We start from the raw sequence: 26,738 nt of genomic DNA, 5'->3' as shown, positions 1-26,738 counted from the left end.
AAAGCCAGAATCTGCTACAGGGGTTAGAACACACCCCCCCCCCACACACACACACACGCTTATATATACCTAAGGATGCACAGGCCTGAGGCCAGAAGGTTATTTTGAAAAATTGCATTGATTGCTTTATATATTTCACACACATACACCTCTGACAAGCATTAATTTTGAAGCAGTTGTATTAAAGGATTAACTGACCCATAGCAAACATTTTTAGAGTGTATTTGAACAGAAATCAGTTAGAATTGGTCAGTGCCAAACTGGAAGTGGTTAGAAACACTCTGTCCACAGGAGCTAGTTGGGGAGGGAAGAGTCTCTTACAGAGAAGAAGTGGAAACAAGCAAGGGCCTTGTTAGACTGTTAGTCAAGTCTGGTTGCTTGTCCTTAGGTTTCCATTTCCTAACCTGGAGGCATTTGTAGGTTTCGGGTTTTGGATTGATTATATAGGAAGCCAGAGTGTTCCAGCTGCCTGCTCTAAAGGGTGGCTTGTTCAAGTAGTTTAACAGTTCCAAACTTAATGGAAAAGTTGCACGCTCAAGTTTCACCCGTTGTCCTGATTGTGTCCTTTACAAAGATCTAATCCCAGAGAGCCCTTTGCACCCAGTTGTCCTGCCTTCTCCTAATTGTTGCAGGAAGGGGGACCTTTTCCAGGTCTGAACAGTAGGTGCTTGTTGAACATTCAAAAATGAATTGTTCTAGGAGACACAGAACTGACAAAATACAAGAAAAAAAACTTTATTAGTAAGGGGTGCCTGGACAGAGAGCAGCAAGGTGGTACAGGAACCCAGAATAACTGCTCTGCCTTGTGGATCACAATCTCAGGTTTTATGGTCATGCATAGTTTCTGGGTTGTCTCTGGGCAATCATCTTGCTTGTGCCCATATTTGGTCTGACTCAGCATACTTCCTGGTTGTACATGCAATCTCTCAGCCAAGATGGATTCCAGCAAGGATTTCGGGAGGTTGGTAGGACATATGGGTTGGTTTCTCCACCCTCCTTTGGGCCCGCCCCTCCTGAATTCTCCTGGTTAGTTTTTGGTGGCAGCACTTTCTTCCTCATTGGGACCTCCTGTTGCCAGACAACTCATGTAAGTTTCAATCACTGGTTCCCTAGTATAATCTCTTATAGTCTGGAGCTATTCCTTAATCTTGCCTTTTCTCTCATGGCTTTGACACTTTCAAGATCATAGGTCAGCCATCTATAGAATATTCTCCAATTGAGGTTTATTAATAAGTAGCTAATTAAAAGGTAATTATCAGGGAAAGGTAAAAGCATGGCTTTCATACAGATATAAAATTGAACATATGTTACAAGAATGTATGTTATTCATTTGATATAAGGGAACTGGGCAGGTGTTTTCACCGGTTCAAAGGAAGAGTCAAAGGACACAAATTTCCATGAAACAGAAGAATGTTGAAATGAACTGCAAATAGAGGCAAAACTAGTTTTTCACCTGCAGGGAAGAAGTCAGTTAATTCACCACTAGACAAAACTGTGGACACCAATTTCCCTTTGAAACATAAATTCTCTTTTTCTATAGGTTTATCCAATGTTTTCTTGTTTTAGAAAACGTATGTCTTTGGCTAGAATATCACAAATGCTTTGCATCCTATTAATGGCACATGATATCTCTGTCTCATTATTGCTGTTCACTTTGACCACTTTTTAAGATAGTGCCTTCCAAGTATCTCCCAGTAATGCTTTTTACCCCTTTTGTAAATAATTAAGAGAGAATCCTGAGTAGTTACCCATGGGAAATGGAAAGTGGTACAAATCAGATTTACATATTTTTCCCTAGAGATTAAGTTCTTCAACAGTACCAGCACACTACCTTTAAAGCAGTGTAGGCCCATTTGTTCTTATTTTATTCCCTGGGCTAGAACTCATCCCCATTATTATTTACCTTGATGCTCAGTGTCCCCGGTATTGCTTTGGAAACTTCTTCAAGCTGTCTTCTGTGTTCTACCTTGTTTCCCATTATTCTTTGAGCATTTCTGTACTTTTTGGCTCAATGAAATGTTCTGAGCTTTTCTTGGTCTTTTCTTGCCCCAATCCTGGCCAGAGTCATTTCTCCAAGGAGCCCCAATTCCTTTTAGTGGAGGGTAGTGTTTGGCTCTTGCAAAAGGGCCCAAACTCTGCTCAGGCTTGCCTCTCCATGGCCGCCTACTTCTTTTACTCTGCCCATGGCAATTTGAAGGAGAAGAAAAGGAAGCTAATACAGATCTGGATGAAAAATGTCCTCCAGCCATCTCAGCTAAAAAAGGACATTAGAGCCATCAAACCATAAACCACTGCAGCTGCACCCCCTCCCTGTGCGGATTCCTGATGGAAAAAAGCAGGATAATGGCCCTAGATAGCTAAGTGAAGTGAGAGTCGCCCAGTCATGTCCAACTCTTTGCAGCCCCATGGACTGTGTAGCCCACCAGGCTCCTCTGTCTATGGGATTTCCCAAGCAAGAATACAGGAATGGGTTGCCATTTCCTTCACTAGATAGTTAAGGTGCATATCAAAGGAATGATTTCAAGGAGCCCAGACTCTTACATCTTCTAGTACTTAGAAAAGCACTAAATCCACTAGCTTAAGAAGTCCGATTTGTCTTTAACAGTAATCTTGATGTTCTGACTACTGGTTTTTGTTGCAAAAATTCCATTGTATACTGATTCTTCCCTTAAGGCCTTGGAGCAGTCCCTCAGAAGCAATCTTGAGAGGCTGTACTATGGGCTTAAGTCCAGGTCCTTCAACTAGAACAAAATCCTCAACTTTTAGGTAGAGCATTTATTCAGTGTATATATATATACACTGAATACATATATAATATATTATTTAATTAATTATATCTATTACTTATTGATAAAGCTAAGTAAAAGAGGAGGAAGAGGGGAGGAAGAGGAAGATTACATACATTTTTAACTCCCCAGTTTTATCAAATACTAGATCTGATCACCTCGTGGTCATTTGGGTTTCCGAAGTGGTTACATTTACATTGATGTGGTTGAAATGTGAAATTTAACTTCTTCTGAATTGAATACCTACTCTGCAGGTGCCTGATGGTATAGTTAGTAGTTGAGTTACAGAGCCAGCCTTTGCCTTCATGGTGCTGGAAGGGCTGTGAGATGTCCTAACTCAAATGCCCGGTGTATTCTCAGCGCTGCCAACATGGGTGCCACACTCAGTCCAGTCAAGGAAGGGAAATCAGAGGTCAGGGAGGCTTCACAGAGGAGCCTGGAATGAATGTGGGGTAGGGTTTAGCTAGTCTGACAAGGAGGAGAAGGGTATTCCCCCAACTGAGGGAAGAACACACTTAATGCCAGAGATTTGGCAGGCTTGAGGAATGGGAAGTGGCTTGATAAGGATAGAATCACTTATTACCTAATTTTTTTGACCTAATCTTTAGTTTTTTAAGAAGCATAAGTGTCCTTTTTTGCAGACAAGTGCTGTCGATTGTGTGCTGTTTTTGCAGGCTACGATCCTTGAGGTCCAGCTGTCATCCAGGACTACTGCACTGTCTCATGATGTCTTCCTTCAGAAGAAGCATTTTTTTTTCCCTCTGAGAAAAGAGGAAGTAGAATTAGTGAGCATTTTACCAAAGAAAGATAATCAACTATTTCTCTCCTATTGAGCATGTACTTAAAGAACAACTGGTTTAAGGCTTTGGGGCTCTACTTTTTCATTGAAAACATGCTCCCCCTTATTTCTAGTGATGTCCTCCTTGGTTGAATATATACTCGTTCTGAGCCAAAGGGAGTGTTTCTGTTGCCTTTGTGTGCGTGCTCAGTCACTAAGTTGTGTCTGAAACTTTGTGATCCCATAGGCTATAGCCGATACTGGAGTGGGTTGCCATTTCCTCCTTCAGGGGATCTTCCTGACCCTGGGATCAAACCCCCATCGTCTCTAGTGGCTCCTGCATTGCAGGTGGATTCTTTACCACTGAGCCACCTGGGAAGCCCCCTTTGTTGCCTTTATTCAAAAGTAAATGCATTAGGTTGGTTATAGTAGTTTAATCCCTATTTTTAATTGTTTTGTGTCATTAATAAACACAAATTTATTACTTGGAGAAATGTTTTGAAATGAATGAAATGCCCTTAATGGCTGTTAAACCTGTCATATAGCTCATTCTGGGCTTTATTCATGATATGTAATTTGTGTAAAATCCATCGCTGTCATGCATGAGCCTTACGTGGTTGCTTTTGAATTTTACAGACGATACCAGAAATTGCAGAAGATCATGAAGCCTTGGTAAGAATTTCTGATCTGTTGATATAGATGATGTAACACTTCCTTCTTCTCTGAATATTTAAACTCTGTCCTCTGAATGATTGTGTAACTATGTGTCTAGATATTTTGAGTGATTTTTTTTCTTTCTTTTTTATGTTCTTATAAACAGGTTCTTAAAAAAATTATTTTCCTTTTCTTTTTGCTTTGTGGTAGAGTGTTTTTATGTTTGTAACCACAGAATGATCACATCAGGATTGCTCCCCTTCTCTTGGAGCAAGGCTAGGCATAATTTTATGTATTACTTTAAACAAAACCTTTCTTTTTTGTGGCCTATGTAATGTTCAAAGTCAAAAATCTTTGATTTTCTTCAATGACGTGGTAAGAAAAAGATCCACATAAAAATATTGAAGATTGAAGTATGGAAGGAAAATTATTTACTTTCAGTCTGAGAAAATGTTCAGTCACCCATGTATTTGAATTGCATGATAATTGTGTCTGGAGATCTCAAAAGTTCTTTCTTAGAGTATTCCCTCCTCAATGCCTTTATTATTCACTAAACAAGAGGAGTCCAAATAGGATCTTATAAACCCTCTGAAATAGGCTGAATGAATTTCCATTTGGCCCAGTTGTTAAGCATACAGTTTCAGCTTGAGAAGGAAGAATGAACAGCATCTGAAAATGTGCACCTTATTTTTAAGCCTCCAGAGAAAATCCTGAACAGTGTAATAGTGGTCTCCAAGCTTTCATGTTCCCCTGCCCCTCCCACTAGAAAAAGTATTAGTTGCAGGAACTCTTCAGTTATTAAATTCTAATAAGGTAGAAACATTGAATTTTTGGGATAAAGCTTCTTAAATCTGATTTTGATATATATTTTAATACAGTAGAAACACTTAATGGTAATCACAATAAAATCCATCTTTTGTTGAGAATTTACTCTGTCCTGGGCACTGTCTCAATGTTTAAATGTTTACACTTGTTACTTCTAATTCACACTTTTATCCACAACTCAAGATGAGTAAAATTAGCATTATTTCCCTGATGCGGAAGTTAAAGTGAAGTGGTATTGGGATTCAAACTGGTTATTTATTCTGTAATAACCTAATACAATTTGTTAATGTAAAGTTTTGGACTCCAGCCCAAATAACTTCTCAAAATTTATCTGTCAGCAGTGTTAATCTTTTGGATTATAGGGGCATTACAAGTGTGAATCATGATTTTTATTTATGGTGGACAAAATCAATGCTCAGGATCCTGGTTCTGGTAATGGCAAAGTAGCCTAATCAGACTGAGGACCATAGATAACAATTATGACCTCTAGACAAAATATTGCAAACAAAAACATCTAAAAACAAGCATTTAAGGAACTAGATTGCAACTGAAACAAACAGGAAAGAAGTAAGTCAGTCTTTGAGAGAACAAATTGGCTCTAGATGAGATTTGTGTGTTTACAGCTTTTTGCCTGAGGATCCCTTCTCATCCAGGTAGCATGCGTTCTGCGTGTGTGCTCAGTCACTTCAGTCGTGTCCGACTCTGTGCCTGCTATGGACTGTAGCCTGCTAGGCTCTTCTGTCCATGGTGATTCTCCAGGCAAGAATACTGGAGTGGGTTCCCATGCTCTCCTCCCGGGCATCTTCCTGAACCAGAGATTGAACTCGCATGCCTTACATTTCCTGAGTTGACAGGCAGTTTCTTTACCACTAGTACCACCTGGGAAGCCCCATCCAGGTATTATGGAGTGATGAAAACCCTCAATCTTAATGTTACTGGTGGTACATGCCTCCTCTGTCCATGCGACATAATTTGGGGCTGGCAGAACAACTAGATAATTAAGGAAAATCCATGAAAGAAAGGAGGCTTAGAGGATATGAAACCCTCATAAATATATATGAATTCTGCCCAAGTATATCACTGATCACTGAAGTGTGAATGTACACGTGTGTATGTGAACCCCAAGGGGTATTCAGATTTTTTGTTTGCTCGTGGTCAGTTTTGATGTGTCAGTTTAGTCCCTGAGCAGCTGATGCTGAGATGGAGTAAGGAGAGTAAGAGGTTTATTGGAGAATTGGTGGTACTTTGTGGCACAAAGTGAGGTTGGATATGAATACCTTTCAGATAGTGAGGTAGAGCTGATGCCTGTGAAAGGAAGAAGAAAAGAGGAAGCAGATATAGATCTGACAGTCCCAGCTAACCCAATAGGAAGCTCAGTATAAATACAGACTGTTAGAGGGTTACACAATGAAAATTGGTTGCACTGGTGAGTTTTATTATGCAGATGCAGAAGAAATACTGAATCTACACATACGGTTTCAGAAAAGAGAGATGGTGGGGAAAAGTTCCCAATCATTTTATGAGGCCTGTGAAGCTAGTATCACTCTGATAACAAAACCTGACAAAGCTAATTTAGGAAATAAAAATTATAGGCCACCTAATGAACAAAAGTGCAAAACTCCCCAGAAACATATAAACAAATATAATCAAACAAGGTATAAAGAAGATTTGTGGCAACCAAGATTTATCTCAGAAGAAGTTTAAGATCTGAAAATCAGTGACCATGATTTAGAAAAATAAAGGAGAAAACTTAAACAGGAAAACCACCTTTATAGATACAGAAAATAGATAACAGATACAGAAAAAGCATTTCATAGTATCCAACACTCATTCATAAGTATTCTCAGCAATCTGGGAATAGAGGGAACTTCCTCAACCTGATAAAGACTATCTAAGAAAAAAAAAAGCATTATACTTAATGTTGGAAGATGAATCCCCACTCCTCCCACTAAAGATTGGGAATAAGGCAAATATATTCACTTTTTGCACTTCTAGTCAACATTGTACTATAGTTGTTAGCCTTAGCAATAAGTCAACATAGAAATAAAAGACCGTGGTCAGAAAGGAAGAAATAAGGGCTTCCCTGGCGGCTTAATGGTAATGGTAAAGAATCTGCCTGCCAATGCAGGAGACACGGGTTCCACCCCTGATCTGGGAAGATCCCACATGCCAAGGAGCAACGAATCCTGCGTGCCACAGCTGTTGGGCCTATGCTCTAGAGCCCAGGAGCTTAAACTGCTGAGAGCTGCGGGCCGCAGAGCCTGCACTATGCAGCAAGAGAAGCCACCGCAATGAGAAGCCTGCACACCCCAACTAGAGAGTAGCCCCACTTGCCGCAACTAGAGAAAGCTGCACAGCCACGAAGACGGGGCACAACCCCAAATAAATAAGTCTTTAAAGATACTCATGTTGGAAAAAAAGAAGTAAAATCAACTCTATCCACAGAAAATCCTAAGGCATTTACAAAGAAATGGCTTGATCTCATAACTGAATTTATCAAAGTTTCAGAGTATAACATCAGTATGTAAAAGGGATATATTTTTATACTTTAATAGCAAACAACTGAAACGTGAAATTTTATAATTTCCATTTACAGACGTCAGAAATGATAAAATTCTTAGGAACTAATTTTAACAGGAGACATTAATACCTGTTGTCTGAAAAATAAAAAATATTGCTGGAAGAAATTAATGAAGACCTAAATAAGTAGAGAATACAGCATTTTATGGATTGGAAGACACAGTATTGTTAAGATAGCAATTCTCCCCAAATTAGGTTTAGTGCAATACAGTTTCTAAAAAAGAAATTACGAGTCTTCCTAAAAACTTAAAGGAAATGCATTGGACCTAGAAGAGCCAAAACAATCTTGAAAAACCCATAAAAATCAATAAAGTTGGAAGATTTCATTAACTGACTTAAAGACTTCCTACAAAGTCAGTAATTAACATACTGTGATATTGATATAAAAGGATAGACAGATCCATAGAATAGAATAAAGAGTCTAACATTGATCCACAGCTAAATTTTCAACAAAGGAGCTGAAAGAATGTCTGTTGATATATCATGCTATGATTCTAAAGGGAATGTCCACTGGGGCAGTTTAGAAATCCATACATTTCTGTGTCTATAAGTTTTACCACACAAATAAAATACTTGGAAAAACTCAACAGGCAAGGTAGAACAAAGTTATATCTTTAACTTTGGCAATTACGGATATATTCAGTATGACTTATTAATAATTTTAAAAGTGGTCTTAATTTTCATCTTTTCTCTGCTTCTCTCTTGGGCATGGCACCCAATGAAAACATTTGGAAGCACTATTTGATAAAACTAACAGCATAAAATTTAAATGCTTTGAGATTGGCTGAATTTTCTTGGAAAGAAGATGGTCTCTACTGAATTGATGAGAAACATTTATTTGAATCATTCCAGCACACATGGTGTGTTGGCTGTGACATGGCTCTCGACCAGCATGTAAAGTTTGTAGTCAGCTTAATCTGTCGCAGCCAGTACTGCAAAATCTTTAGCTTAGCACTTTATAAAAAAACAAGTAAACTAAACAAATAAAAATGCTCCCCGCATGTGCCATGTGGTTGCTTTATATCTATAATCCTTTTAGCCTTGATCTTCTGCACCCAGCACTGATTTCAGAGACAGGATCTTGGCTCTTGCCTGTCCTCTTTGGAACCTGAATCACTCCTCTAGCAGTGGAAATAAACATCTGTGTCAGGGTTCAATAAGAGCTTTTGTAGCTGCCTCAATTGAGATGAGGTGAGTGAGTCCCTTGATTTGGAAGGTAATAACGTTTTAGCACTGCCATCCTTTCCTTGCAACTGAGGATTTAAAGTTGAATTTTGAAAAATGTCTCCCATGGAAAGGTAGTATGCCATCCAGCAACCAGTTATAATGAATTATATATGTCATATATATAGTATATATAATACAATATATTATATACATATTCTATATAATAATATATATGTATATATCATATAATAGATAAAGTATGTTATATATGTACGCAGTATATAAGATATACATTATATATACAAGATATTGTATCATATATAATGTGTATAATATATAAAATATATCTAATAACATATTTTATATATTATACATATACATACATATGAATATATAGCATACGTATGTCTAATAACATTAATCTGTAGAGTTTATAATTACATGTGTGTGTGCTCAGTCGTTTCGTCGTGTCCAACTCTTTGCAACCCTATGGACACTAACCCACCAGGCTCCTCTGTCCATGGAATTTTCAAGGCAAGAATACTGGAGTGGGTTGCCAATTCCTCCTCCAGGAGATCATCCTGACTCAGGGATCGAATCCACATCTTCTGTGTCTCCTGCATTATAAGTGGATTTTTTACAGCTGAGCCACTGGGAGAGCCCGCTTATAATTTTATATGTGACTCAGATAGTAAAGAATCCTCCTGCCAGGGCAGGAGATACAAGAGACATGGGTTCGATCCCCTCGAAAAGGGACAGCATCCCACTCTAATATTCTTGCCTGGAGAATTCCATGGACAGAGAAGCCTAGCAGGCTATACTCCATGGGGTCGCAAAGAGTCAAAGACGACTGAGTGACTAACACTTTCACTTTCACAAGTATAGAAAGTGTTATTAGATAATAATTATATAAGTATACATTAAGGAAATAGCAACCCGCTCCAGTATTCTTACCTGGATAATCCCACAGACAGAGGAGCCTGGCAAGGTCACAAAGAGTAGGACACTCCTGAGTGACTGAGCACGCATGATATAACATTTATATAAAACTTTTTTGGACCAAGAGAGTGATCCTTGCTCTGGACACGTTGGTGTGTGATGTAAAGAAACTTCTCTCACTTCTCAACCATTGACACTAACTGGTGATTGCCAAGCACAGAAAGCCCTAGGGGCAGTCTCAGAAACAGTGCTCCAATTCCAACCATGGAGATTGAAACACTAGTTCCCCAAAGCAGCTTGGAGATTTGGAAACCAAACAATACTGTTTCTCTTTTTCTGCATCTTTTGCCCCAGGTCCTGGGAGCCTGTCTGAGGAGTCTGTAGGCAGAGTTCTGGGGCATTTGAGGAAGAGGGAGTATCCCAAGATGTCACTGAGGCCATTTGGATTATGAGTCCATTGAGGGAGGAACAGAGTTCTGTTGCCTTCAGATAATTAGAGCGCATAAGTACAATTTATCTTTTGCTTTTAAAGCAGTTAATGAGGACTGATACTGTCTTTAGTCCAAAATATAGGGAATGTAAAGAAGAGCTTGTTTCTAGCCATGTGTTACTCCTTTTTCTGTTTCCATTGCTTTTCTCTTAGTGACAACACCAAGGCAATGTTTTTACACTGCATGGAACCTATGAATGCCATCCTCCAATGTCATGTACATTTTTTAGCAATTGAGATCTTTCAGCAGGCCAGGTGTAAAGAAATGCAAACCATTCATTATCAGTTGTGTATGTATGTGTGTGCTCAGTCGTGTCGCCGTGAACTGTAGCCCGCCAGGCTCCCCTGTCCATGGAATTTTCCAGGAAAGAATACTGGAGCACTTGCCATTTCTGACTCCAGGTTCATTATCACTTAGTGTTTTTTTTTTCCCCTTTTTTTGAGTAAAAAACTTGTTAATATTGTTTGTGTGTGTGTGTTAGTTGCTCAGTCATGTCCGACTCTTTGTGACCCCTTGGACTGTAGCCCACCAGGCTCCTCTCTCCATAGGGATTCTTGGGGAAAGTATACTGGAGTGAGTTGTCATGTCCTTCTCCAGGGCCTCTTCCTGACCCAGGCATTGAACTACAGGCAGATACTTTACTGTCTGAGCCACAAGGGAAGTTAGTTAATATTGTTTAACACTAATAATACAACAAAGTAATAAATTACATAATATTGTTCACTAAAAATTCTATACATAATTATGTAATGTTTTCACAGTGATACTAATATCTAATAATCTGTTAATAAATCTTACTAATTGTTTTTATTTCCTGGCTTTCTTATTTTCCTGAAGAAATTTCCTTTTTTTTTTTTGCAAGCTAGTGTTTAGATTTTCTTATGACTCATTGTAGAAGAGTCATTCTGGAATTTTTCTATAACCTTTCTTACTTGTCCTTTTAGTCCATTTTCCACCTGACTATCTACTTTTTTTGTTTTCTTAAAGTAAGCTTGAGTTTTCTGGTCTGGAATTTCTTTTTGGGGCATGATTCTCTGATGCCACCTAGGGGGAACCTGTAAGATGGGGATTGCTTGTCTGTGACTCAGAAAAGTCTTTTAAAAATATATGCTGCTTTTTTAATCTGATTTGAAAGGTTTGGCTTTCCTTGAATTTTTTTTTTTTTTCTGGTTCCAAGGACAGAGAATTCTTCTCACAGTGAAGACAGACATTTGAAAATCATGAGCTTCGTGTACCTTTTTAAAATACCTCTTTGCATAATGATGATAACTAATATTCATATGCTGCCTTCCGTGTGTTATACACTGTTCAGAGGGCTGTACGTGTGGTAACTCCTTTTATCTCCCCAGGAATCCTTTGAGTAAAGTATCACCACCACTAGCCGCATCATTGTCATCCTCTGTTTTAAAAAATGAGGAAACTTGCGCACAGACTGTGTCAGTGACTTGTCCACTTACAGCTGTCCACCTCTGCTGTCTGACTCCAGAAACCACCCACTGAACCATTTCCATCCAGCACATCTCATCCCCTCTGTTGTGTCTGGTGCCTTTGGATTACAGTCCTTGCCTGAGATTCACTTCCTCTTTTGTAGATTTATTTTCAGCATCACAGCTTCTGAGATGATGCAAGATTTCCAAGGTCCTCCATGGAGGCCAGGCTGAGAACACTGGGAAGAAGGGGGACTGCAAAGGTGTTTTAAAAGAAATAGGAGCCAGTTTTCTATTCTGTTCATTGAAAATGAATGGGAAGACTCCATCTAAACACTTTATGAAACTCTGTAAAGTAGCAGTCATGATATATAGGAATCTACAGATTAAAAATCGGAACTACTAAATTTATTTTTAAAAAGTCAAGCATATGAATCAGTATGGTTGTATACAGTATGGAGATTCTGATGGATGTAATTTAATATACCCGAAGAGACAAAACTTACCTTGAGGGTTTTAAGTTAATACTATTATGGTGATAATTTACAGTAGAGGTGAGTTTCTGTAAAAGATTCTCAAAGTTGTTTTGTAAGCACTAGAAACCAGGTTGTTGTCTGGTAAGGGGTGTGGGTGGAGCTATTATAGAAGGCAGTTCTTTTACCTGAGTTTGCCTGATCTGTTTAAATTTCTAACTCATTCATGAGACACTTCCTACAGCTTCTGAATCACAGCAAGTCAATGGCCAGCAAATCGTTATTATCTATAATATTCTAGAAAGATATTCTATAAAGCCTGTTAACTAAAGTTAAAATGCTGGACAGTGTAACATAGAAATTAATATGCTTACTTACATATATGTTTGTATCTGTGAGTGTGTGTATGTGTGTAAATGCACTCACCAAACACACACACACACACAAACACACACACACCCCTAGGTATTTATGGGCCACATGAATCTTTTGCAAAGTGCTCATACTTTTAATAGACTTATTTATAACCTTCCCTGTTGGATACCCAGAGATAATAAGAGAAGTGTGTTGCCCTCTTCCTAATATTTGTTTGCTGAGGAGCTTTTTTAAGCTATCATTTTCTGAATGCTTGTATGCTGAACTTTATTCAGTGCTCTACCAGCAGCCCTGTGATGGAACAGATTTCACTATCCAGTTTTTCAGTGGAGAAGACGGTGGCTTAGAGAATCTTAGGGACCCGCTCAGGGGCAACACAGCTCACCTGAGTGAGACTGTGAATCCAGGTCTGTCCCCCAGAGGCCCAGGCTTCTCACTGTGAAGCTACCTGCCTCCTTCCTACTGAGCCACGTGTGTAAGGACGTTGTCTGTGGCCCAGCTGCTTATCCCAGTGATCTTGTCCAGTTCTGCTTGTATTCATCCCTCTAAAGCTCTCTCACTCCCGTCTCTCCTTGTGCTGAACTCCTGGCCTATCACCCTCACGCCTCCTTGTGTTTTCCAGCTTTGGAGACATGCTGTCCTTCACCCTGACGGCCTTTGTGGAGCTGATGGACCATGGAATAGTGTCCTGGGATACGTTTTCAGTGGCATTCATTAAGAAGGTAATTCAGATTGTGCTTCCCAAGCTCAAACCACTTGGTTTTCTGCAGATATTTTTCTATGCTTTGAGCTTATTGCAAAGTTGTTTCCTTTAGTTCTTTGTGTTAAAGCATGAGTGTGATTTTTGATAGTATTATATATATGGTGGTCTGAGGGCCTAAATTCTATATAAAAATGACATTTTCTCCCCAGCGGGATCATAGGAGTTGTACAAGAGAACCCCTAGTTGAGAGAAGTCAAGGTGACATGTTAAAACCCCTCTTCTGGGCTCCATTGTTTTTAAGACCTAACTAGAGTTCCTAGTATCTTTCCTGAACCTTCTCTCCTCAACTAGGTGTTCAGGAGAAGGGAAAGAGGCAAAATATATTGATTACTACATGACTGGGTCTGAAGCAGAAATGTGAGAGAAAATGGGGTGCTTGGGTCCATGCCTCTTGGGCAGAGTAAGCCTGCTCACTCGTAATCTTGTTGTAGTACGTGTCTCTGGGATCAACTCGTTCAGTTGGTTCCTGCTGTCCTTAGGAGGAAGCTAACAAAGGGGCAGGCAGAGGTGGACCTGGTGTGAGGAGGGAGCAGAAGAGCCCCCCACCATCCCTAGCCGTTGAATAGTAATAAAAACACATCTGCAGATTTACAATTCTCTTTCCAGTCTTCTAACCAAAAATGAATAGCCTTGACTTTTCAACTATTAAATGTAGTGTTAAATCAAGAATCATCATTATTAATTTGTTAACTTATTTTTCCTCTCTTTGTATTTGTGAAATGGTTTATAAATGTATTGGCATCTTTCGTTCTGCTGTTACTGAGAATGAAGAGATATTTGGAATTCATATATTTATCTTACAGGTCTAGATTCCTGGGAAGAATGGTCTAAAATAATTTCAGAGAGTCTTTGTGAAAGCTAGAAAATAAAAACAAAATCCAGGATGAGTCACTTGAGTTTTTAAGAACTTTTACTTTGAAATCATGGTAGACTTATAGAAAATTAAAAAAAAAAAAAGTACAAAATGTTCCAAATGACCTTCACCCAACTTCCTTAATGATAACATTTTGCATAATAACAGTATTATCAAAACTAGGAAATTAACAGTGCTATAAGACTTATCACCATTAATTGATTTCACCAGTTTTTCTGTGGTTAAGGACTCGAGACTGCATTTAGTTATCATGTCTCCTTAGTGTCTTCCAATATGATCGTTCCTCAGTTTTTCCTTGTCTTTCATGACTGACAGTTTTGAAGAATACTGGTCATTTATTTTGTAGAATGTCCCTCAGTTTGGGTTTGTTTAATATTTCCCTTAAATCAAGGTTATGCATTTTTGGCAAGAATGTCAGAGAAGTAATGTTGTGCTCTTTTTAGAGGATCACATTAGAATATGTGATGTTGATACCTCTTATTAATGGTGACCTTGATTATGTGGTTGCGACCCAGCAGATACCACTGGGTCTCCCCACTCTGAAGTTACGTCTTTTCCTTTTGAAGTTAATCAGTACCTGGAGGGAGTTACTGCCTTAAACTGAAGAGCATAGGAGAGCCCTTAGTCTGTCGAATGAGGATGTTTGGAATGAAAGTCTCACAGATTGAATACCAGAATGATGTTGTCTATTTATTTCAGGCAAGAACTGTTTGGGAACCCAAGGTCTTCTTGATGTACCTCTGAATCCTTTTTTCTTACGTAAGGGCATAAAGCTGAGAAAAAATGAGTAGTAAGAACAACTCAAGAAAACAAAAAGAAGGATGAAGCCTCTTTTTGCCTGTATTTATCAGTGGCATGAATTGCTTAGAAAAAAAGAAAGAGAGAGAGAGAAATGAGTGTAGAAGAGAAAGCCAAGGTAATCCGGATGTGTTAGGAAGTACTCTCCTTTGGTGGTGGCAGGTAATAAATATAAGTGTCAGGTTTTAAATGCATTGGAAAATATTACTGTATTTTGTCTCTCCAAGATAAAAGTTCTAGAGAAATGGAGTATTATTTACCCATAAAAGAGTGAAATATTGCCATTTGCAGCAACATGGGTGAACCTAGAGATTATTATACTAAGGGAAGTAAGTCAAACAGAAAAAGACAAATATTATATGATATTACTTGTATGTAGAATCTAAAAAGTAATACAAATGAATGTATTTACAAAACAGAAACAGTCTTATAGAGATGGAAAACAAATTTATGGTTACCGAAGGGGAAAGAGGAGAGGGATAAAGTAGGAGTATGGGATTAACATATATACACTACTATATATAAAATAGGTAAACAATAGGAATATACTATATAGTGCAAGGACCTATATTCAATATCTTCTAGTAACCTGTAATGGAAACGTATCTGAAAAATTAAAAAAAATATGTATGTATATATATACATGGACCTCCCAGGTAGGGCAGTGGTAAAGAATTCTCCTGCCAGTGCAGGAGATGAGAGTTGAATCCCTCTCTCAGGAAGAGCCCCTGGAGAAGGAAATGACAATCTACTCCAGTATTCTTGCCTGGAGAAACCCGTAGACAGAGAAGTCTGGAGGTCTGTAGTCCATAGAATCGCAGTCGGACTTGACGGAGAGATTGAGCACCCCCACACATGCACGTAAATACATATACATATAAAACTGAATGACTTTGCTGTACTAAAACTAATGCAACACTGTAACTCAACTATATTTCCAATTACAAAAAAAAGTTCTTGGGAGGCAACTTTAAATCTGAAGATACTGGGTTTTGCAGATATTTTTTATACTTAAAATTTTTAAATTCATTCTGGATTTATGGTGGGCTTTTCTTTTCTACTTTCAAATTGCTTTGCTTCTCTGATATTATAGCCTTTTTTGCTATAAAAACAATGCTGTTCTCAACGTGAATTCCTTGAAATTAGGTTGTGCTTTCAGCAACATTATCTCTTGATTCCTGTAGCAATCCTTTGCAGAAGAGAGCAGTAAGTGTGTGTTCCTGGTCAGGAGGGGAGGACACAGTGGCTTGGGGAGGTAGAGTGAGGTTATGGAGAGTGGGGTGTCGTTGGCCCCCCATTTCAGGGCTCCCTCCCGCATCAGCATGTACCTGCACTTTAAATGTTGGAAAGAAGAGATTCTGAAGGACAGAAGAGCAGACTTGTTGAAAGAGCATAGCCTCTTGTTCAGCCCTCCCTGACCTCACTGGGGCAGAGTTAACTGATTTCTTCTGCTCTCCATTCTCCTTGAATCTTGTACATGCCCCTGTTCCATCACTTATCACTCTCCTATGAATTTTTTGTTCTTTTGATTGGCTCTCCCAAGACCATGAGTCCAAGAAAGCTAGGATGGAACCATGGCTTTCTTCTGGCCTCTCTCCTCAGGGCGTGGCATTGAGTCAGACCTTAATACATTTCTGTGAAAATGAATAAATGAAATTTGCTTTGGAAGTATTTTTCTAAACTCTAAAACTTGAAGGAAAAAAAAAAAGAATACAGTGCCACCATATTTAAAATATATTTCAAGTAAAACTTCAGCCATGAATGGAAAAGAATTACAAAGGTATCTTTCTTTAAATGGGAGATGTGGTTAAAGAGACTGACAATAATCTAATTTTCTAACTGCTTATGAAAATGGTTTTCGCTCATTGAAATTAACCAAAAAATCATATTAGATTCAGGGAAGCAAAGACTAGCAGTCTTGGCAGTTTAAATTAAACATTGAGTATTTTTCAGAAGACAACATGTTTATAATGTATTCCAGCCTCATTCCTAGCCATTCTATTTCCTTGCATTGCTACTTCGAGCTCTACTCCTTATGTGAATTTTAAAAAGTGGTCATCAGAAAATGACTTTATAATTGAAAGTTTTTGTAAGGTTATCTTTTTATTCATTAGCTGGATCAAATTCAGCACTTTGACAACCCAGGAATTGTATACAGGCAACTGTCTTTTAAATGGAGCTTTATCTAGACAAAAATCAGCTAGGAAATGTGCTGACAAAAGATGCTTATCTCTGTGGTCCAGACTTGGCTTCCTATTAATGCCAAATTCATACGACTTTGGAGAAATATTTTTTCCCTGCCAGCCCTGATATCCTTCTCTGCTATCTATTTTGTTATGTGTGGATCTCGAGTCTAGTTTACAAAGTTTTTCTGTAATAAGAAATATCATTTCATGAACACTTTGAAACTTGGAATCCCTTGATGCCAGTCTTTAATGTTGCTGCTTTTTAAAGATTTGGTGACTTAGAGAGAGGGTCAGAAGGCATGGGGAAGAAAGAAATGAAATAAAAGAAAAACAACCTAGAACTTTCTGTGTTACGAGTTGGTTTTACCCTGGCCAAGTATAACATCAGAGCCTTTTCTTGGAAGGAAAGTTTTATACAAATGCTCTTGAAACCTTAGCTCTGCAGGAGGGCCTGGTTCACTCTGCAGTATTTTCAGTGCCTAGATAAACATCCAGCCAATTTCAGTTTAGAGACCCAGTCATTTTTGCCTCTTAAAAGCTTGAGAGATTTATGGACCACTGCCTGAATAACTTAAAATATGGGAGAGGGGCTCCATGTTCTCCATGTATCTTTTCAGTTTTGATAACAGAGGATAATTTTAAGGTCTCTTTCTAAGTAATTCAAAGTGTTTCTCTGATTTTAAAAAGTTGTATTATTGATTTCATACACTGTGATGCCCCTTAACTTCTTAAAAGTCACCCAAATATTCCTATGTTTTATCTAAGTAGCACCTTTATTTATTTATTTTTCTTTTAATTTTTATTTTTTTAACACTGAAAACATTTTTGATTGGGGTATAGCCAATTAACAATGTTGTGATAGTTTCAGGTATACAGTGAAGGGACTCTGCCATGCGTATACATGTATCCATTCTTCCCCAAACACCCCTCCCATCCAGGGGTGTTAGCACATAACACTGAGCAATTCCACGTGCTGTACAGTAGGTTTTTGTTGGTTATCCATTTTAAATATGGCATTGTGTGTATAACTTTCCCAAAGTTCTAGGTAGCACTTTAAAAATGAGTGGAAGCATGTGGAAGTAATAGATATCATTATTGTTAGCTCCTCCTCCTTCTTTTTCTCTCTGATACAGACCTACCTTCAAGAAGCTGTACTTTGACAGGTTTAGGCTGGTTCACCCATGTTGGCCAAAGTACAGAAATGCAGCTGGAAAAAATTTAAAGGCAAAGGAAGTCATGATTGATTTTGAGGAAGACAAGGGAAATTAAAATTTAACAAGATGATTTTTAACCTTCTATAGCTATACTGCGATCTGTAGTTTTTAAACTAGACATAGAAAGTAACATTTAAACTTTCACAAAGTTGTCCATTCACCAATGAGGACAGTCATCATGTTTGCTCAGTCAGCCCTGATACCTTGTTTATTAGTATTCATTAGATGAAAGTATTGGGTCATTTAAATGTCAAGCTGAAATTACTGATAAATAAGCCAAAAGATAGAAGTTAGTTTCAAAAGACAACTAGTATCTCCTACAGAATTGTACATTAGACTCTAAAGAGTCAGATGCATGCTTTCTTGAGTATTTCCAGAAAGGAAATACTGTCAAAGCATATTTACAGAAGTAAATATGTAAATTTACATACATAAAATACAAATTTACAGGGTAAATTTGTATCAGAGGGAAATCTTGACTATAGAGGAAATTGAAGAAGCTGCTGTCATAGTAAGCCAGGAATGAGCTGGACCATGTTCCAATGTGCATATACGACTTCATGTATGTGAGAGGGTAGATGTTGCACAGAGCTTCTTTGGTGGCTTAGATGGTAAAGAACCTGCCTGCAATACAGGAGACCCAAGTTCAGTCCCTGGGTTGGAAAGATCCCCTGGAGAAGGGAATGGCAACCCACTCCAGTATTCTTGCCTGGAGAATTCAATGGACGAAGAGCCTGGTGGGTTACAGTCCATGGAATCACAAAGAGTCAGACACAGCTGAGCGACTAACACTTTCAGACATTGCAAATGTGTTCACAGAGACAGAAAGTAGGGAACTGGGACTATTTATCACTAATGATCATGGCAAACTTGGAAAAAGGTGATACTTGAGAAAAGGGGAATAGGAAAGAAGTCAGTGAGATTGATTTTTAGCCCATTTAATTTTAGACTTTAGAATATCTAAGTGGACTTATACTTTTGGATGCCAAGAATAAGCATGTAACATGCTGCTGCTGCTGCTGCTGCTAAGGCGCTTCAGTCATGTCTGACCCTGTGCGACCCCATAGACAGCAGCCCACCAGGCTCCCCTGTCCCTGGGATTCTCCCAGCAAGAACACTGGAGTGGGTTGCCATTTCCTTCTTCAATGCATGCAAGTGAAAAGTGAAAGTGAAGTCGCTCAGTCGTGTCCAACTCTTAGCGACTCCATGGACTGCAGCCTACCAGGCTTCTCCGTCCATGGGATTTTCCAGACAAGAGTACTGGAGTGGGTTGCCATTGCCTTCTCTGACATACTTTATAGTAAATGACTGTTGTGTGTCCATCTTTGCTAGATTATAAGGTCCTTGAAGTTAAAAAGCATGTGGCTTTGCTCATCTCTTGATTTCCAGATCCTAGGTCAGTGCAAGCCTGTTTTGTAGTACATGGTCAACACCTATTACCTGAATGAATGAAAAGAGGGGATGAAGTCAAGAGGGTGGAGGAGGGGGTTTGGTCATAAACTTTCAACTAGAAGATTCTCCACAGAGTCTTAAAGGTACATCCAAATTTACTACATGGAAATAAGAATAGGAGCATGGAAGGAAAATAGAATCAGTGCCAAGAAATCAGTGGTATTGTCAACATATTTCTTTATAAGTTCTTCTCTTTTCCAATAAGTGTCAAAAATTGTACTGGGATCATGAAAAGTGTTTGGTGTGGCATTGATGAGGAAGTCAAGGAATTAATATTGGATTTAGAAGAGGTCTAAGTTAGGCATTAACCCTAAGCACAGCATGAGGGTCATTGGATTTTTGTGAGAGATAGATGGACTTAGGGAAAGAAAAGTGGCCTCATCGTGGTAGATCTGATAGGGGAATAGACCCAGACAGTGAGCATTAAGGCAGGGGCTTGCCAGGGACAGTAAACATATTGAAGAAGTTTATTAGCTGTGAAAGGAGCTAAAGCAGTCTTTTGAGAATCTTAAAAATATCATACTCTTCCTATAGTCTGTATTATAAAATAATACCCTTTTGGAATATACTAGTATAATGTTACTTTATTTCTTTATGTCACATATTTTCTATCCCCTAAATCCAGGTGTATCTGGAGGCAGAGAGCATACTGATAACTGTACTTGCCCACCTCTGTTTTTCACTATACCCTCTGCTTTCACTAGGGAGTCATTGGGCTAAAAATGGTTGAGCTGGTAACTGTAAGTTGCCATGGTGCCTTTGAATTTTATCTTGTGCAAAGATGAAGAGGGAATGAGGAGAAGGGGTCAATGCAATAGCAAAAAGGGAAATATTCGTTGATAAGGGGAAGCTATAAGTGTCGATTTGTCATGGAACCAAATAGCTTTTAAGAAAGCAGTCATTATGATGATATAATAATAGCATTTTAATGTGAGTTGTCAACAAACAGTAATAACATTTAATGAGGCCTCTAAAATAAAACCTTTATGGTACCCATGTGTTTGGGTTTCTGTGATCCATTATTCTAACCCTTATTTTACTTCCCTCTTACATTCTGATTTATTATGTTTGAGGCTTTAGTGATGAATTCCTAAGGGAATGTATTTTAGAGCTTAAACGACTATTTTAACTTTTAGCACTTCTAATTTAATTGGTTTCCTGTTTGCTAAATTTGAGAGTGATTAGAAGAATTTATTTTAACCATAAGAAATGGAAAGAATGGGGGAAAGAGTGCTTCATTGAGGAATAAAAAGGAGATTAGCCAGTGACTGAAAAGTTGCCAGTTGAACTGTGTTGACAAGTGTGATTTGTGTGAGTCCCTTAAGAATTTAACAGAAGCATAGTAAGAACATAAAAGCCATGGGTTGTGTGGGTGAAGGAGTAGCCTGAAAATGGGAGGCAATGGCTATTAGTATATGTTGAAATTGCTGTCTCAAAGAAACACAAGAGTTCTTACAATATATGTGTTGAAATTATCTGCCCCTGAAAGCTGAAACTCAGACGAACCATTCCAAAAACACCAGACAGAATAATTCTTTGAAACCATCTCCTTTCTAAAATTGCTTATTACCAAATTAGAGAAATAGGCCATAAATAGAGGTTTGTAATAAGGTGGTGAACAATCATTGTTGACACTACATTTCTGGCTATCCTGCTATAATTCCAGGTACTTCTCACACTGAATAGCTGGTGTTTCTTAAATGAGCTCCTGATTGACTTCATTTGCTCCCTTCTCTGCTTCTCTGCTCTGCTTAGTGTGAGTGATCAATTGTGTCTCTCTTGGGTTTTCAGATAGCAAGTTTTGTCAACAAGTCGGCCATAGATGTCTCCATCCTGCAACGGTCCTTGGCCATTCTGGAGTCCATGGTGCTCAACAGCCACGACCTCTATCAGAAGGTGGCACAGGAGATCACCATCGGCCAACTCATTCCGCATCTCCAAGGGTGAGCAAGATCAACGCTGCCACAGGGGGAGGGAACATTCTTCAGGCAGACAGCTCCCATGATGGTTTGGTATTGGTTTCATTAAATATATACAGAAAAAGAATCTTGATCTGGTATATAATCAAACCATGCCTCATGTTTGTCCCCCATCCACTGACATGACACAGTGACTTGCCCTGGGTGCGCCCCTTGCCTCTTCTTGAGACTAGTGTGTCCCTAGTGCCTTGGTCGGAGAAGACGATGGCGCCCCACTCCAGCACTCTTGCCTGGAAAATCCCATGGACGGAGGAGTCTGGTGGGCCGCAGTCCATGGGGTCGCTAAGAGTCAGACACGACTGAGCGACTTCACTTTCACTTTTCACTTTCATGCATTGGAGAAGGCAATGGCAACCCACTCCAGTGTTCTTGCCTGGAGAATCCCAGGGACGGGGGAGCCTGGTGGGCTGCCGTCTACGGGGTCGCACAGGGTCGGACACGACTGAAGTGGCTTAGCAGCAATGCCTTGGTAGGGACTCAGTTCTGATAAATGTTGCTAGATAGTGTAGAGCTTTGCTTTTAATAAGATACAATAAAGCAATTTGTTCTCTTACAATCTCAATAGAGTCTTTATCCTTAATCATACAGTATTTTCTGCGATACGAGAATTTTCATAGTTAATTAGGAGTTTTTAAAGCCAGACTTCATTTGTCTCCAGGTGATTACAATAACCTTTTTCTAGTGTATTTTATAAAATACAAAATTTTAAGACGCTTGAGCTATGAGATAGCTGCCCTAGCAGCCTTGGGTTTTGGGGGAATCTCTCCTCCCCACTCTTAGATAACTAGCAAGGTTGCCTCTGATGATACCAGCCTGAGAAGGAATCCTTGTAGGATGCCACTTGATCAATGAAAGTATTTTGGATCGCAGGTGGCAAGAAGCATCCTGACTAGGACAGGGAGTTTATTGAAAGGATACTGGCGTGTTTTATAGAACCGAGGAATGACTTGAGTAGCTAAGCCTTGGGAAGGACAGAAACTATGGCTTCCTTGGAGTTCTCACAACAGGCCTTTTCTCTGGCATATTGGCTGGCAGTAATGTGACTTGGCTCCCAGTAAGTGCTGCCCCTGCTCTCTCAGGTCACACTGGCAGATTTTCAAGAGGAAACCTGATTGGCCTGTTTGGGTTGCGGGTGTAGAATGGGGATTCAAGGGAGTATTCAGTAGTTCTCAGTATACCAAAAATGTTGACTATGTGTTTATAATTAAACTTTATATTAAACTACCAAAATGCATTAGATGTTTCCTTCGTTTGGGGGTAGGAGATGGTTGACTAGAGTGTAAAATTGTAAGTCACACAAGCTATAGACTGTGGCCTCAGGGAAAATTAGCCCATGCTCTAAAATGATGATTTTGTGTGAACTCATGCTGGAAATGGTACCAATTTCACGTGTCCCTGAATGTGACCTGTATCAACTTAAAAGTCTGTGTCTTTCCTCTGAATCTCAAGGGCATCATTGTGCACTTACAGTGCACTTTGCCAAGAGGAGAGTTTCTTATTTGCCAAGCGCTGTACTAAAGGTTTTATGTGCATTACCTCATTTAATCCTAAAAGCAACTCCTTGAAATGAGTGTGTTTTTACCCAGCGTTCCAGATGAGGAAGCTGTGTAGGGACACCCCGTGAACTTGTCCAAGGCCACACAGCCAGCCAGTGGGGGCACTGGGCTTAGAATTTCATCCTTCCTGAGGCTGTGTGTGATAAGCTCTGCCTCTTCCTCAGTTATCTCTAAATGTAGCTCTCTGGCCTCTGCTCTTTGTTTATGCCTTGGGTCCTTCTAATTTACTATTTATGCTGTGCTGTGCTTAATATTTACTATTTACCATGCACCTAACTGTAGATCTTGGCTTCATTTGGAATTTCTGATTTCATTCCTGTGAAAAGCAAATTTGTAAACATAAAAACCTATCCTTCTTGTTCTTTGAAGTTTCTAGTTGAAAATAGATTTTTAGAATATGTAATATTGCCATGGAGACAAAGCAGTTTCCTCTATAATAAGCCCAAGAATGTGGGGACACCCAGGACTGTTCCCAGATGTACTTCATGCATCAGACAGAAAATTACACACACACAAACACACACACACTGGTCCATATTTTTAACTCTAATAGAGGAGAGAGGAAGAGAGCCAGCTGGCCACCTATATCTCTGGGTGAGTGTGTTTTGTCCGGCTAGCAATAGTAATTGTCTCCTCATGTGTTTCCAGCTTTTCATGGTTGAAATACACAGTGCTGACTGCGTTCTCTGGGTCCTGCCTTTCTCTCTCACCTTTTTTGGGGCAATAATCATGACCCTTATCATGGTCTCACTGAGGGGTGGTCTTTTCTGACTTTGATGTTGTTCTGTGTCTTTACAGGACAGATCAAGAAATCCAGACCTATACCATTGCAGTGATTAATGCACTTTTCCTGAAGGCCCCTGATGAGAGGAGGCAGGTAAGTTGCATTTCTTCTGCCTTAAAGCCTGTGCCCAGGGCTGACAAGCTTTGGTGCAGGGAGAGCCTTCCCCTTCCAATCCCAGCAACTCCTCTGGGGTTCTCTGCTTCGCAGCAGTTTGCCTGGCCAGACTGGGATCATTCACAGATCCAGTGGGAGCTAGTTGGAGATGAAGTGTTTCAGAGGTAAAGCCCTTTCATCATGTGAAACCCAGTATAGAAGCCCCAAACAAAGAGCTGAAAGAAAGAGGAAACTGCTTTTGTGGTGGATGCAGAGTTAGAAGCCCCTGTGGCCTTCTGTCATTTCACTGGATACTCACTGGGGCCAGGGAGGGATTGTCCCCATTTTCCTGATGAGGAAAGCTAGACTCTGAGAACTGTCACACTTTGCTGGGTGGGAAGATGGGAAAGGGAATGTGTAAATTGCTGCCGCAGTTGAGAGAACCTTTCATCTGTAAGAGGCTCTTTGCTTAGTGGTATTTCTGCGGTCCGTGTGTGGATGTGCCCAGGAGGAGTGAGCATTCATTTCCTCTCCTCTGTGTCATCAGAAGGAGGGAACCCCTTAAATGTACCTGCTTGGAACGTACCCTTCAATACTGTCCTTTGTCAATCTTTGGTTCTTCTTCAGCGAGGGAAAGGACCATTATAAAGTGGCTGTGGAAGAAGTGGTGCTTTTGCATGTCTTAGAATTTGGCTCACATCTCAGAATCCTTTCTTTTTTTTTTTCCAGCAACATAACATACTTGTTACCTAGGTCACAATTGACTCCCTTTAGAAACTAGATGGAAATATGAGATCTTTCAGCATTTAGAAAGTATACTGGGGAGCTTATGACAGTTACTAATAAATCGTTTTAGAAGAATTTAGGAGGTTAGCATGCTACTGAACACTGTGGCAAGAATTTTACTTTTTTTTTTTTTTCTTTATTTTTTTCATTGCCAGGGATTTTAAACCTCAGTGGCTAAATATGAGGGTTTCTGGTTTGTTTTCCATTTAGGTTTGTTTGCTCATTCCTAGGAGTTACATTTGCACAAGAAGCAGAGTGGCTTTCTAGTTTCCTGTGCTTTTGGATTGGTGTTGGCTGGAGCCAGGGGGTGCCTGCCGTCTCCAAGCCTATTTTCCAGTCTGGATATTTCAGGGCAGCTTTGCAGATCTTAAGTGGGATCATGAGCAGGGCTGCTCCTTTTATATTTATAGCTAAATACTGGGAGCATGATAATTCCCATCAGGCCAGTAAGTTGCCTGCATATGTTCACAAGCCTGACATGGGCATCACAGAGAAGCTTGATTCTTCTGCTAGCCAGACCAGGGATGCCTAGCCAGACCAATGATAGCTGCTTGTAGAGTGGGGTCAAGAGCCAGGCCAAAACTAAGACTTTGACTAAACTGACCTAGACTCTTGAAACTGTCTTTCCCTCTGTGGCTAGATTAGAGGAAAGGAAAGCTCACACTCACCCCAAGTGCTACAATTTCACTCAGACCTCTGCATGAGTAAGATGCATACCCCTTGCATCTTTCTGTTACACTAAAATTACTATTAATCTGATTAACTGGAATTGAATGACCGTGAAGAAGTAGGGAATTAGATGCCAATCTATGCTGACTCCAGGGCAATGATAACAATGAAAATATAATGGGGTACCATTATACTAGAAATGCCGTTAATATTAGGCTTGAATTCTGCTATCTTTTTTATTTTTGAAAAATTAGGCTATATGAAACCGACATAGCACGGTTTGTACATATATTACTATATTAATACTAAATCACAAAAGGTAGTCTAATAACATTAAATCATTTAAGTAAACAATTCAACTAAGAAAGAGTGTTTATCAACCAGGAGAAAATTCAGATTTTAGTCTTTGAGATAAAAATGACAATACTTGTCAATAGAAAATTAACTTGGACTTTATAGACTATGTTGAATTTAGGATGAATCAGTGACTATTTGTCAAGAAAAGGAGTATTTTGATTTTTAATTTATAAAATACTTTCTAGTGAGTTAAGAGAGAGTTGGCTCTAAAAATTACTTCAAGTTCATAATGAAGGAAAGCTTATTTGTCATTATTTTTTGAATATCAGTAAAGTCCGATAAAGCAAAAGCTCAAGCTAATTGGTAATATCTTACTGTATATTATATATTTGTTATTGATTGATTTATGTTTTGAAAGATTGAAAGTTCTGAAATTTTTGGCAAATAAGAAAACTTGCCAAAGCCTGTCACTGATAATATTTGAGAGTCTGCCTTGCAAATATGTTTTATGTCATTTCATTTAATCCTCATATCTATAGAAAATCTTATTATTTCTATTTTATAAATGAGGAAATTGAGAGTCAAAGAGGTAAGGAACTTGACTGGTTGCTGAGCTGATTAAGAGTCCATGTTAGAATCCCAGCCTTACTCTTGCTTTTATCTGCAAAGCATCCCATTGAATGCTGGTCAAGGAAGCATCTCCTGCAGAATGACCTTGTATTTGTCTGGTAAACAACTTCTTGATACTTGAGAGACATCAAGCCCATTTTCTTACTCCAGTTAGATTAAAAT

General features: G+C 39.1%; 1 protein-coding gene across 7 annotated transcripts in view; it reads left to right on the top strand.

The window, feature by feature from the left end:
• The window catches only part of ELMO1 (engulfment and cell motility 1), a 584,819-nt gene that overhangs the window by 203,758 nt on the left and 354,323 nt on the right, over positions 1-26,738 (top strand). For all 7 annotated transcript variants that reach the window (XM_010831166.1, XM_010831161.1, XM_010831167.1 and 4 more), the window contains 4 exons: positions 4,201-4,236; positions 13,118-13,217; positions 21,574-21,725; positions 24,116-24,194. In XM_010831166.1, the coding sequence (XP_010829468.1) occupies positions 4,201-4,236; positions 13,118-13,217; positions 21,574-21,725; positions 24,116-24,194 (367 nt within the window). The remainder of the gene's footprint in view (positions 1-4,200; positions 4,237-13,117; positions 13,218-21,573; positions 21,726-24,115; positions 24,195-26,738) is intronic.

This window comes from Bison bison, unplaced genomic scaffold (assembly GCF_000754665.1).
Source record: "Bison bison bison isolate TAMUID 2011002044 unplaced genomic scaffold, Bison_UMD1.0 scf7180017864525, whole genome shotgun sequence".
Classification (NCBI taxonomy): Eukaryota; Metazoa; Chordata; class Mammalia; order Artiodactyla; family Bovidae; genus Bison; species Bison bison.
The sequence above is the reverse complement of the archived record's forward strand: the minus strand, read 5'-3'. Positions and strand labels throughout refer to the sequence as shown.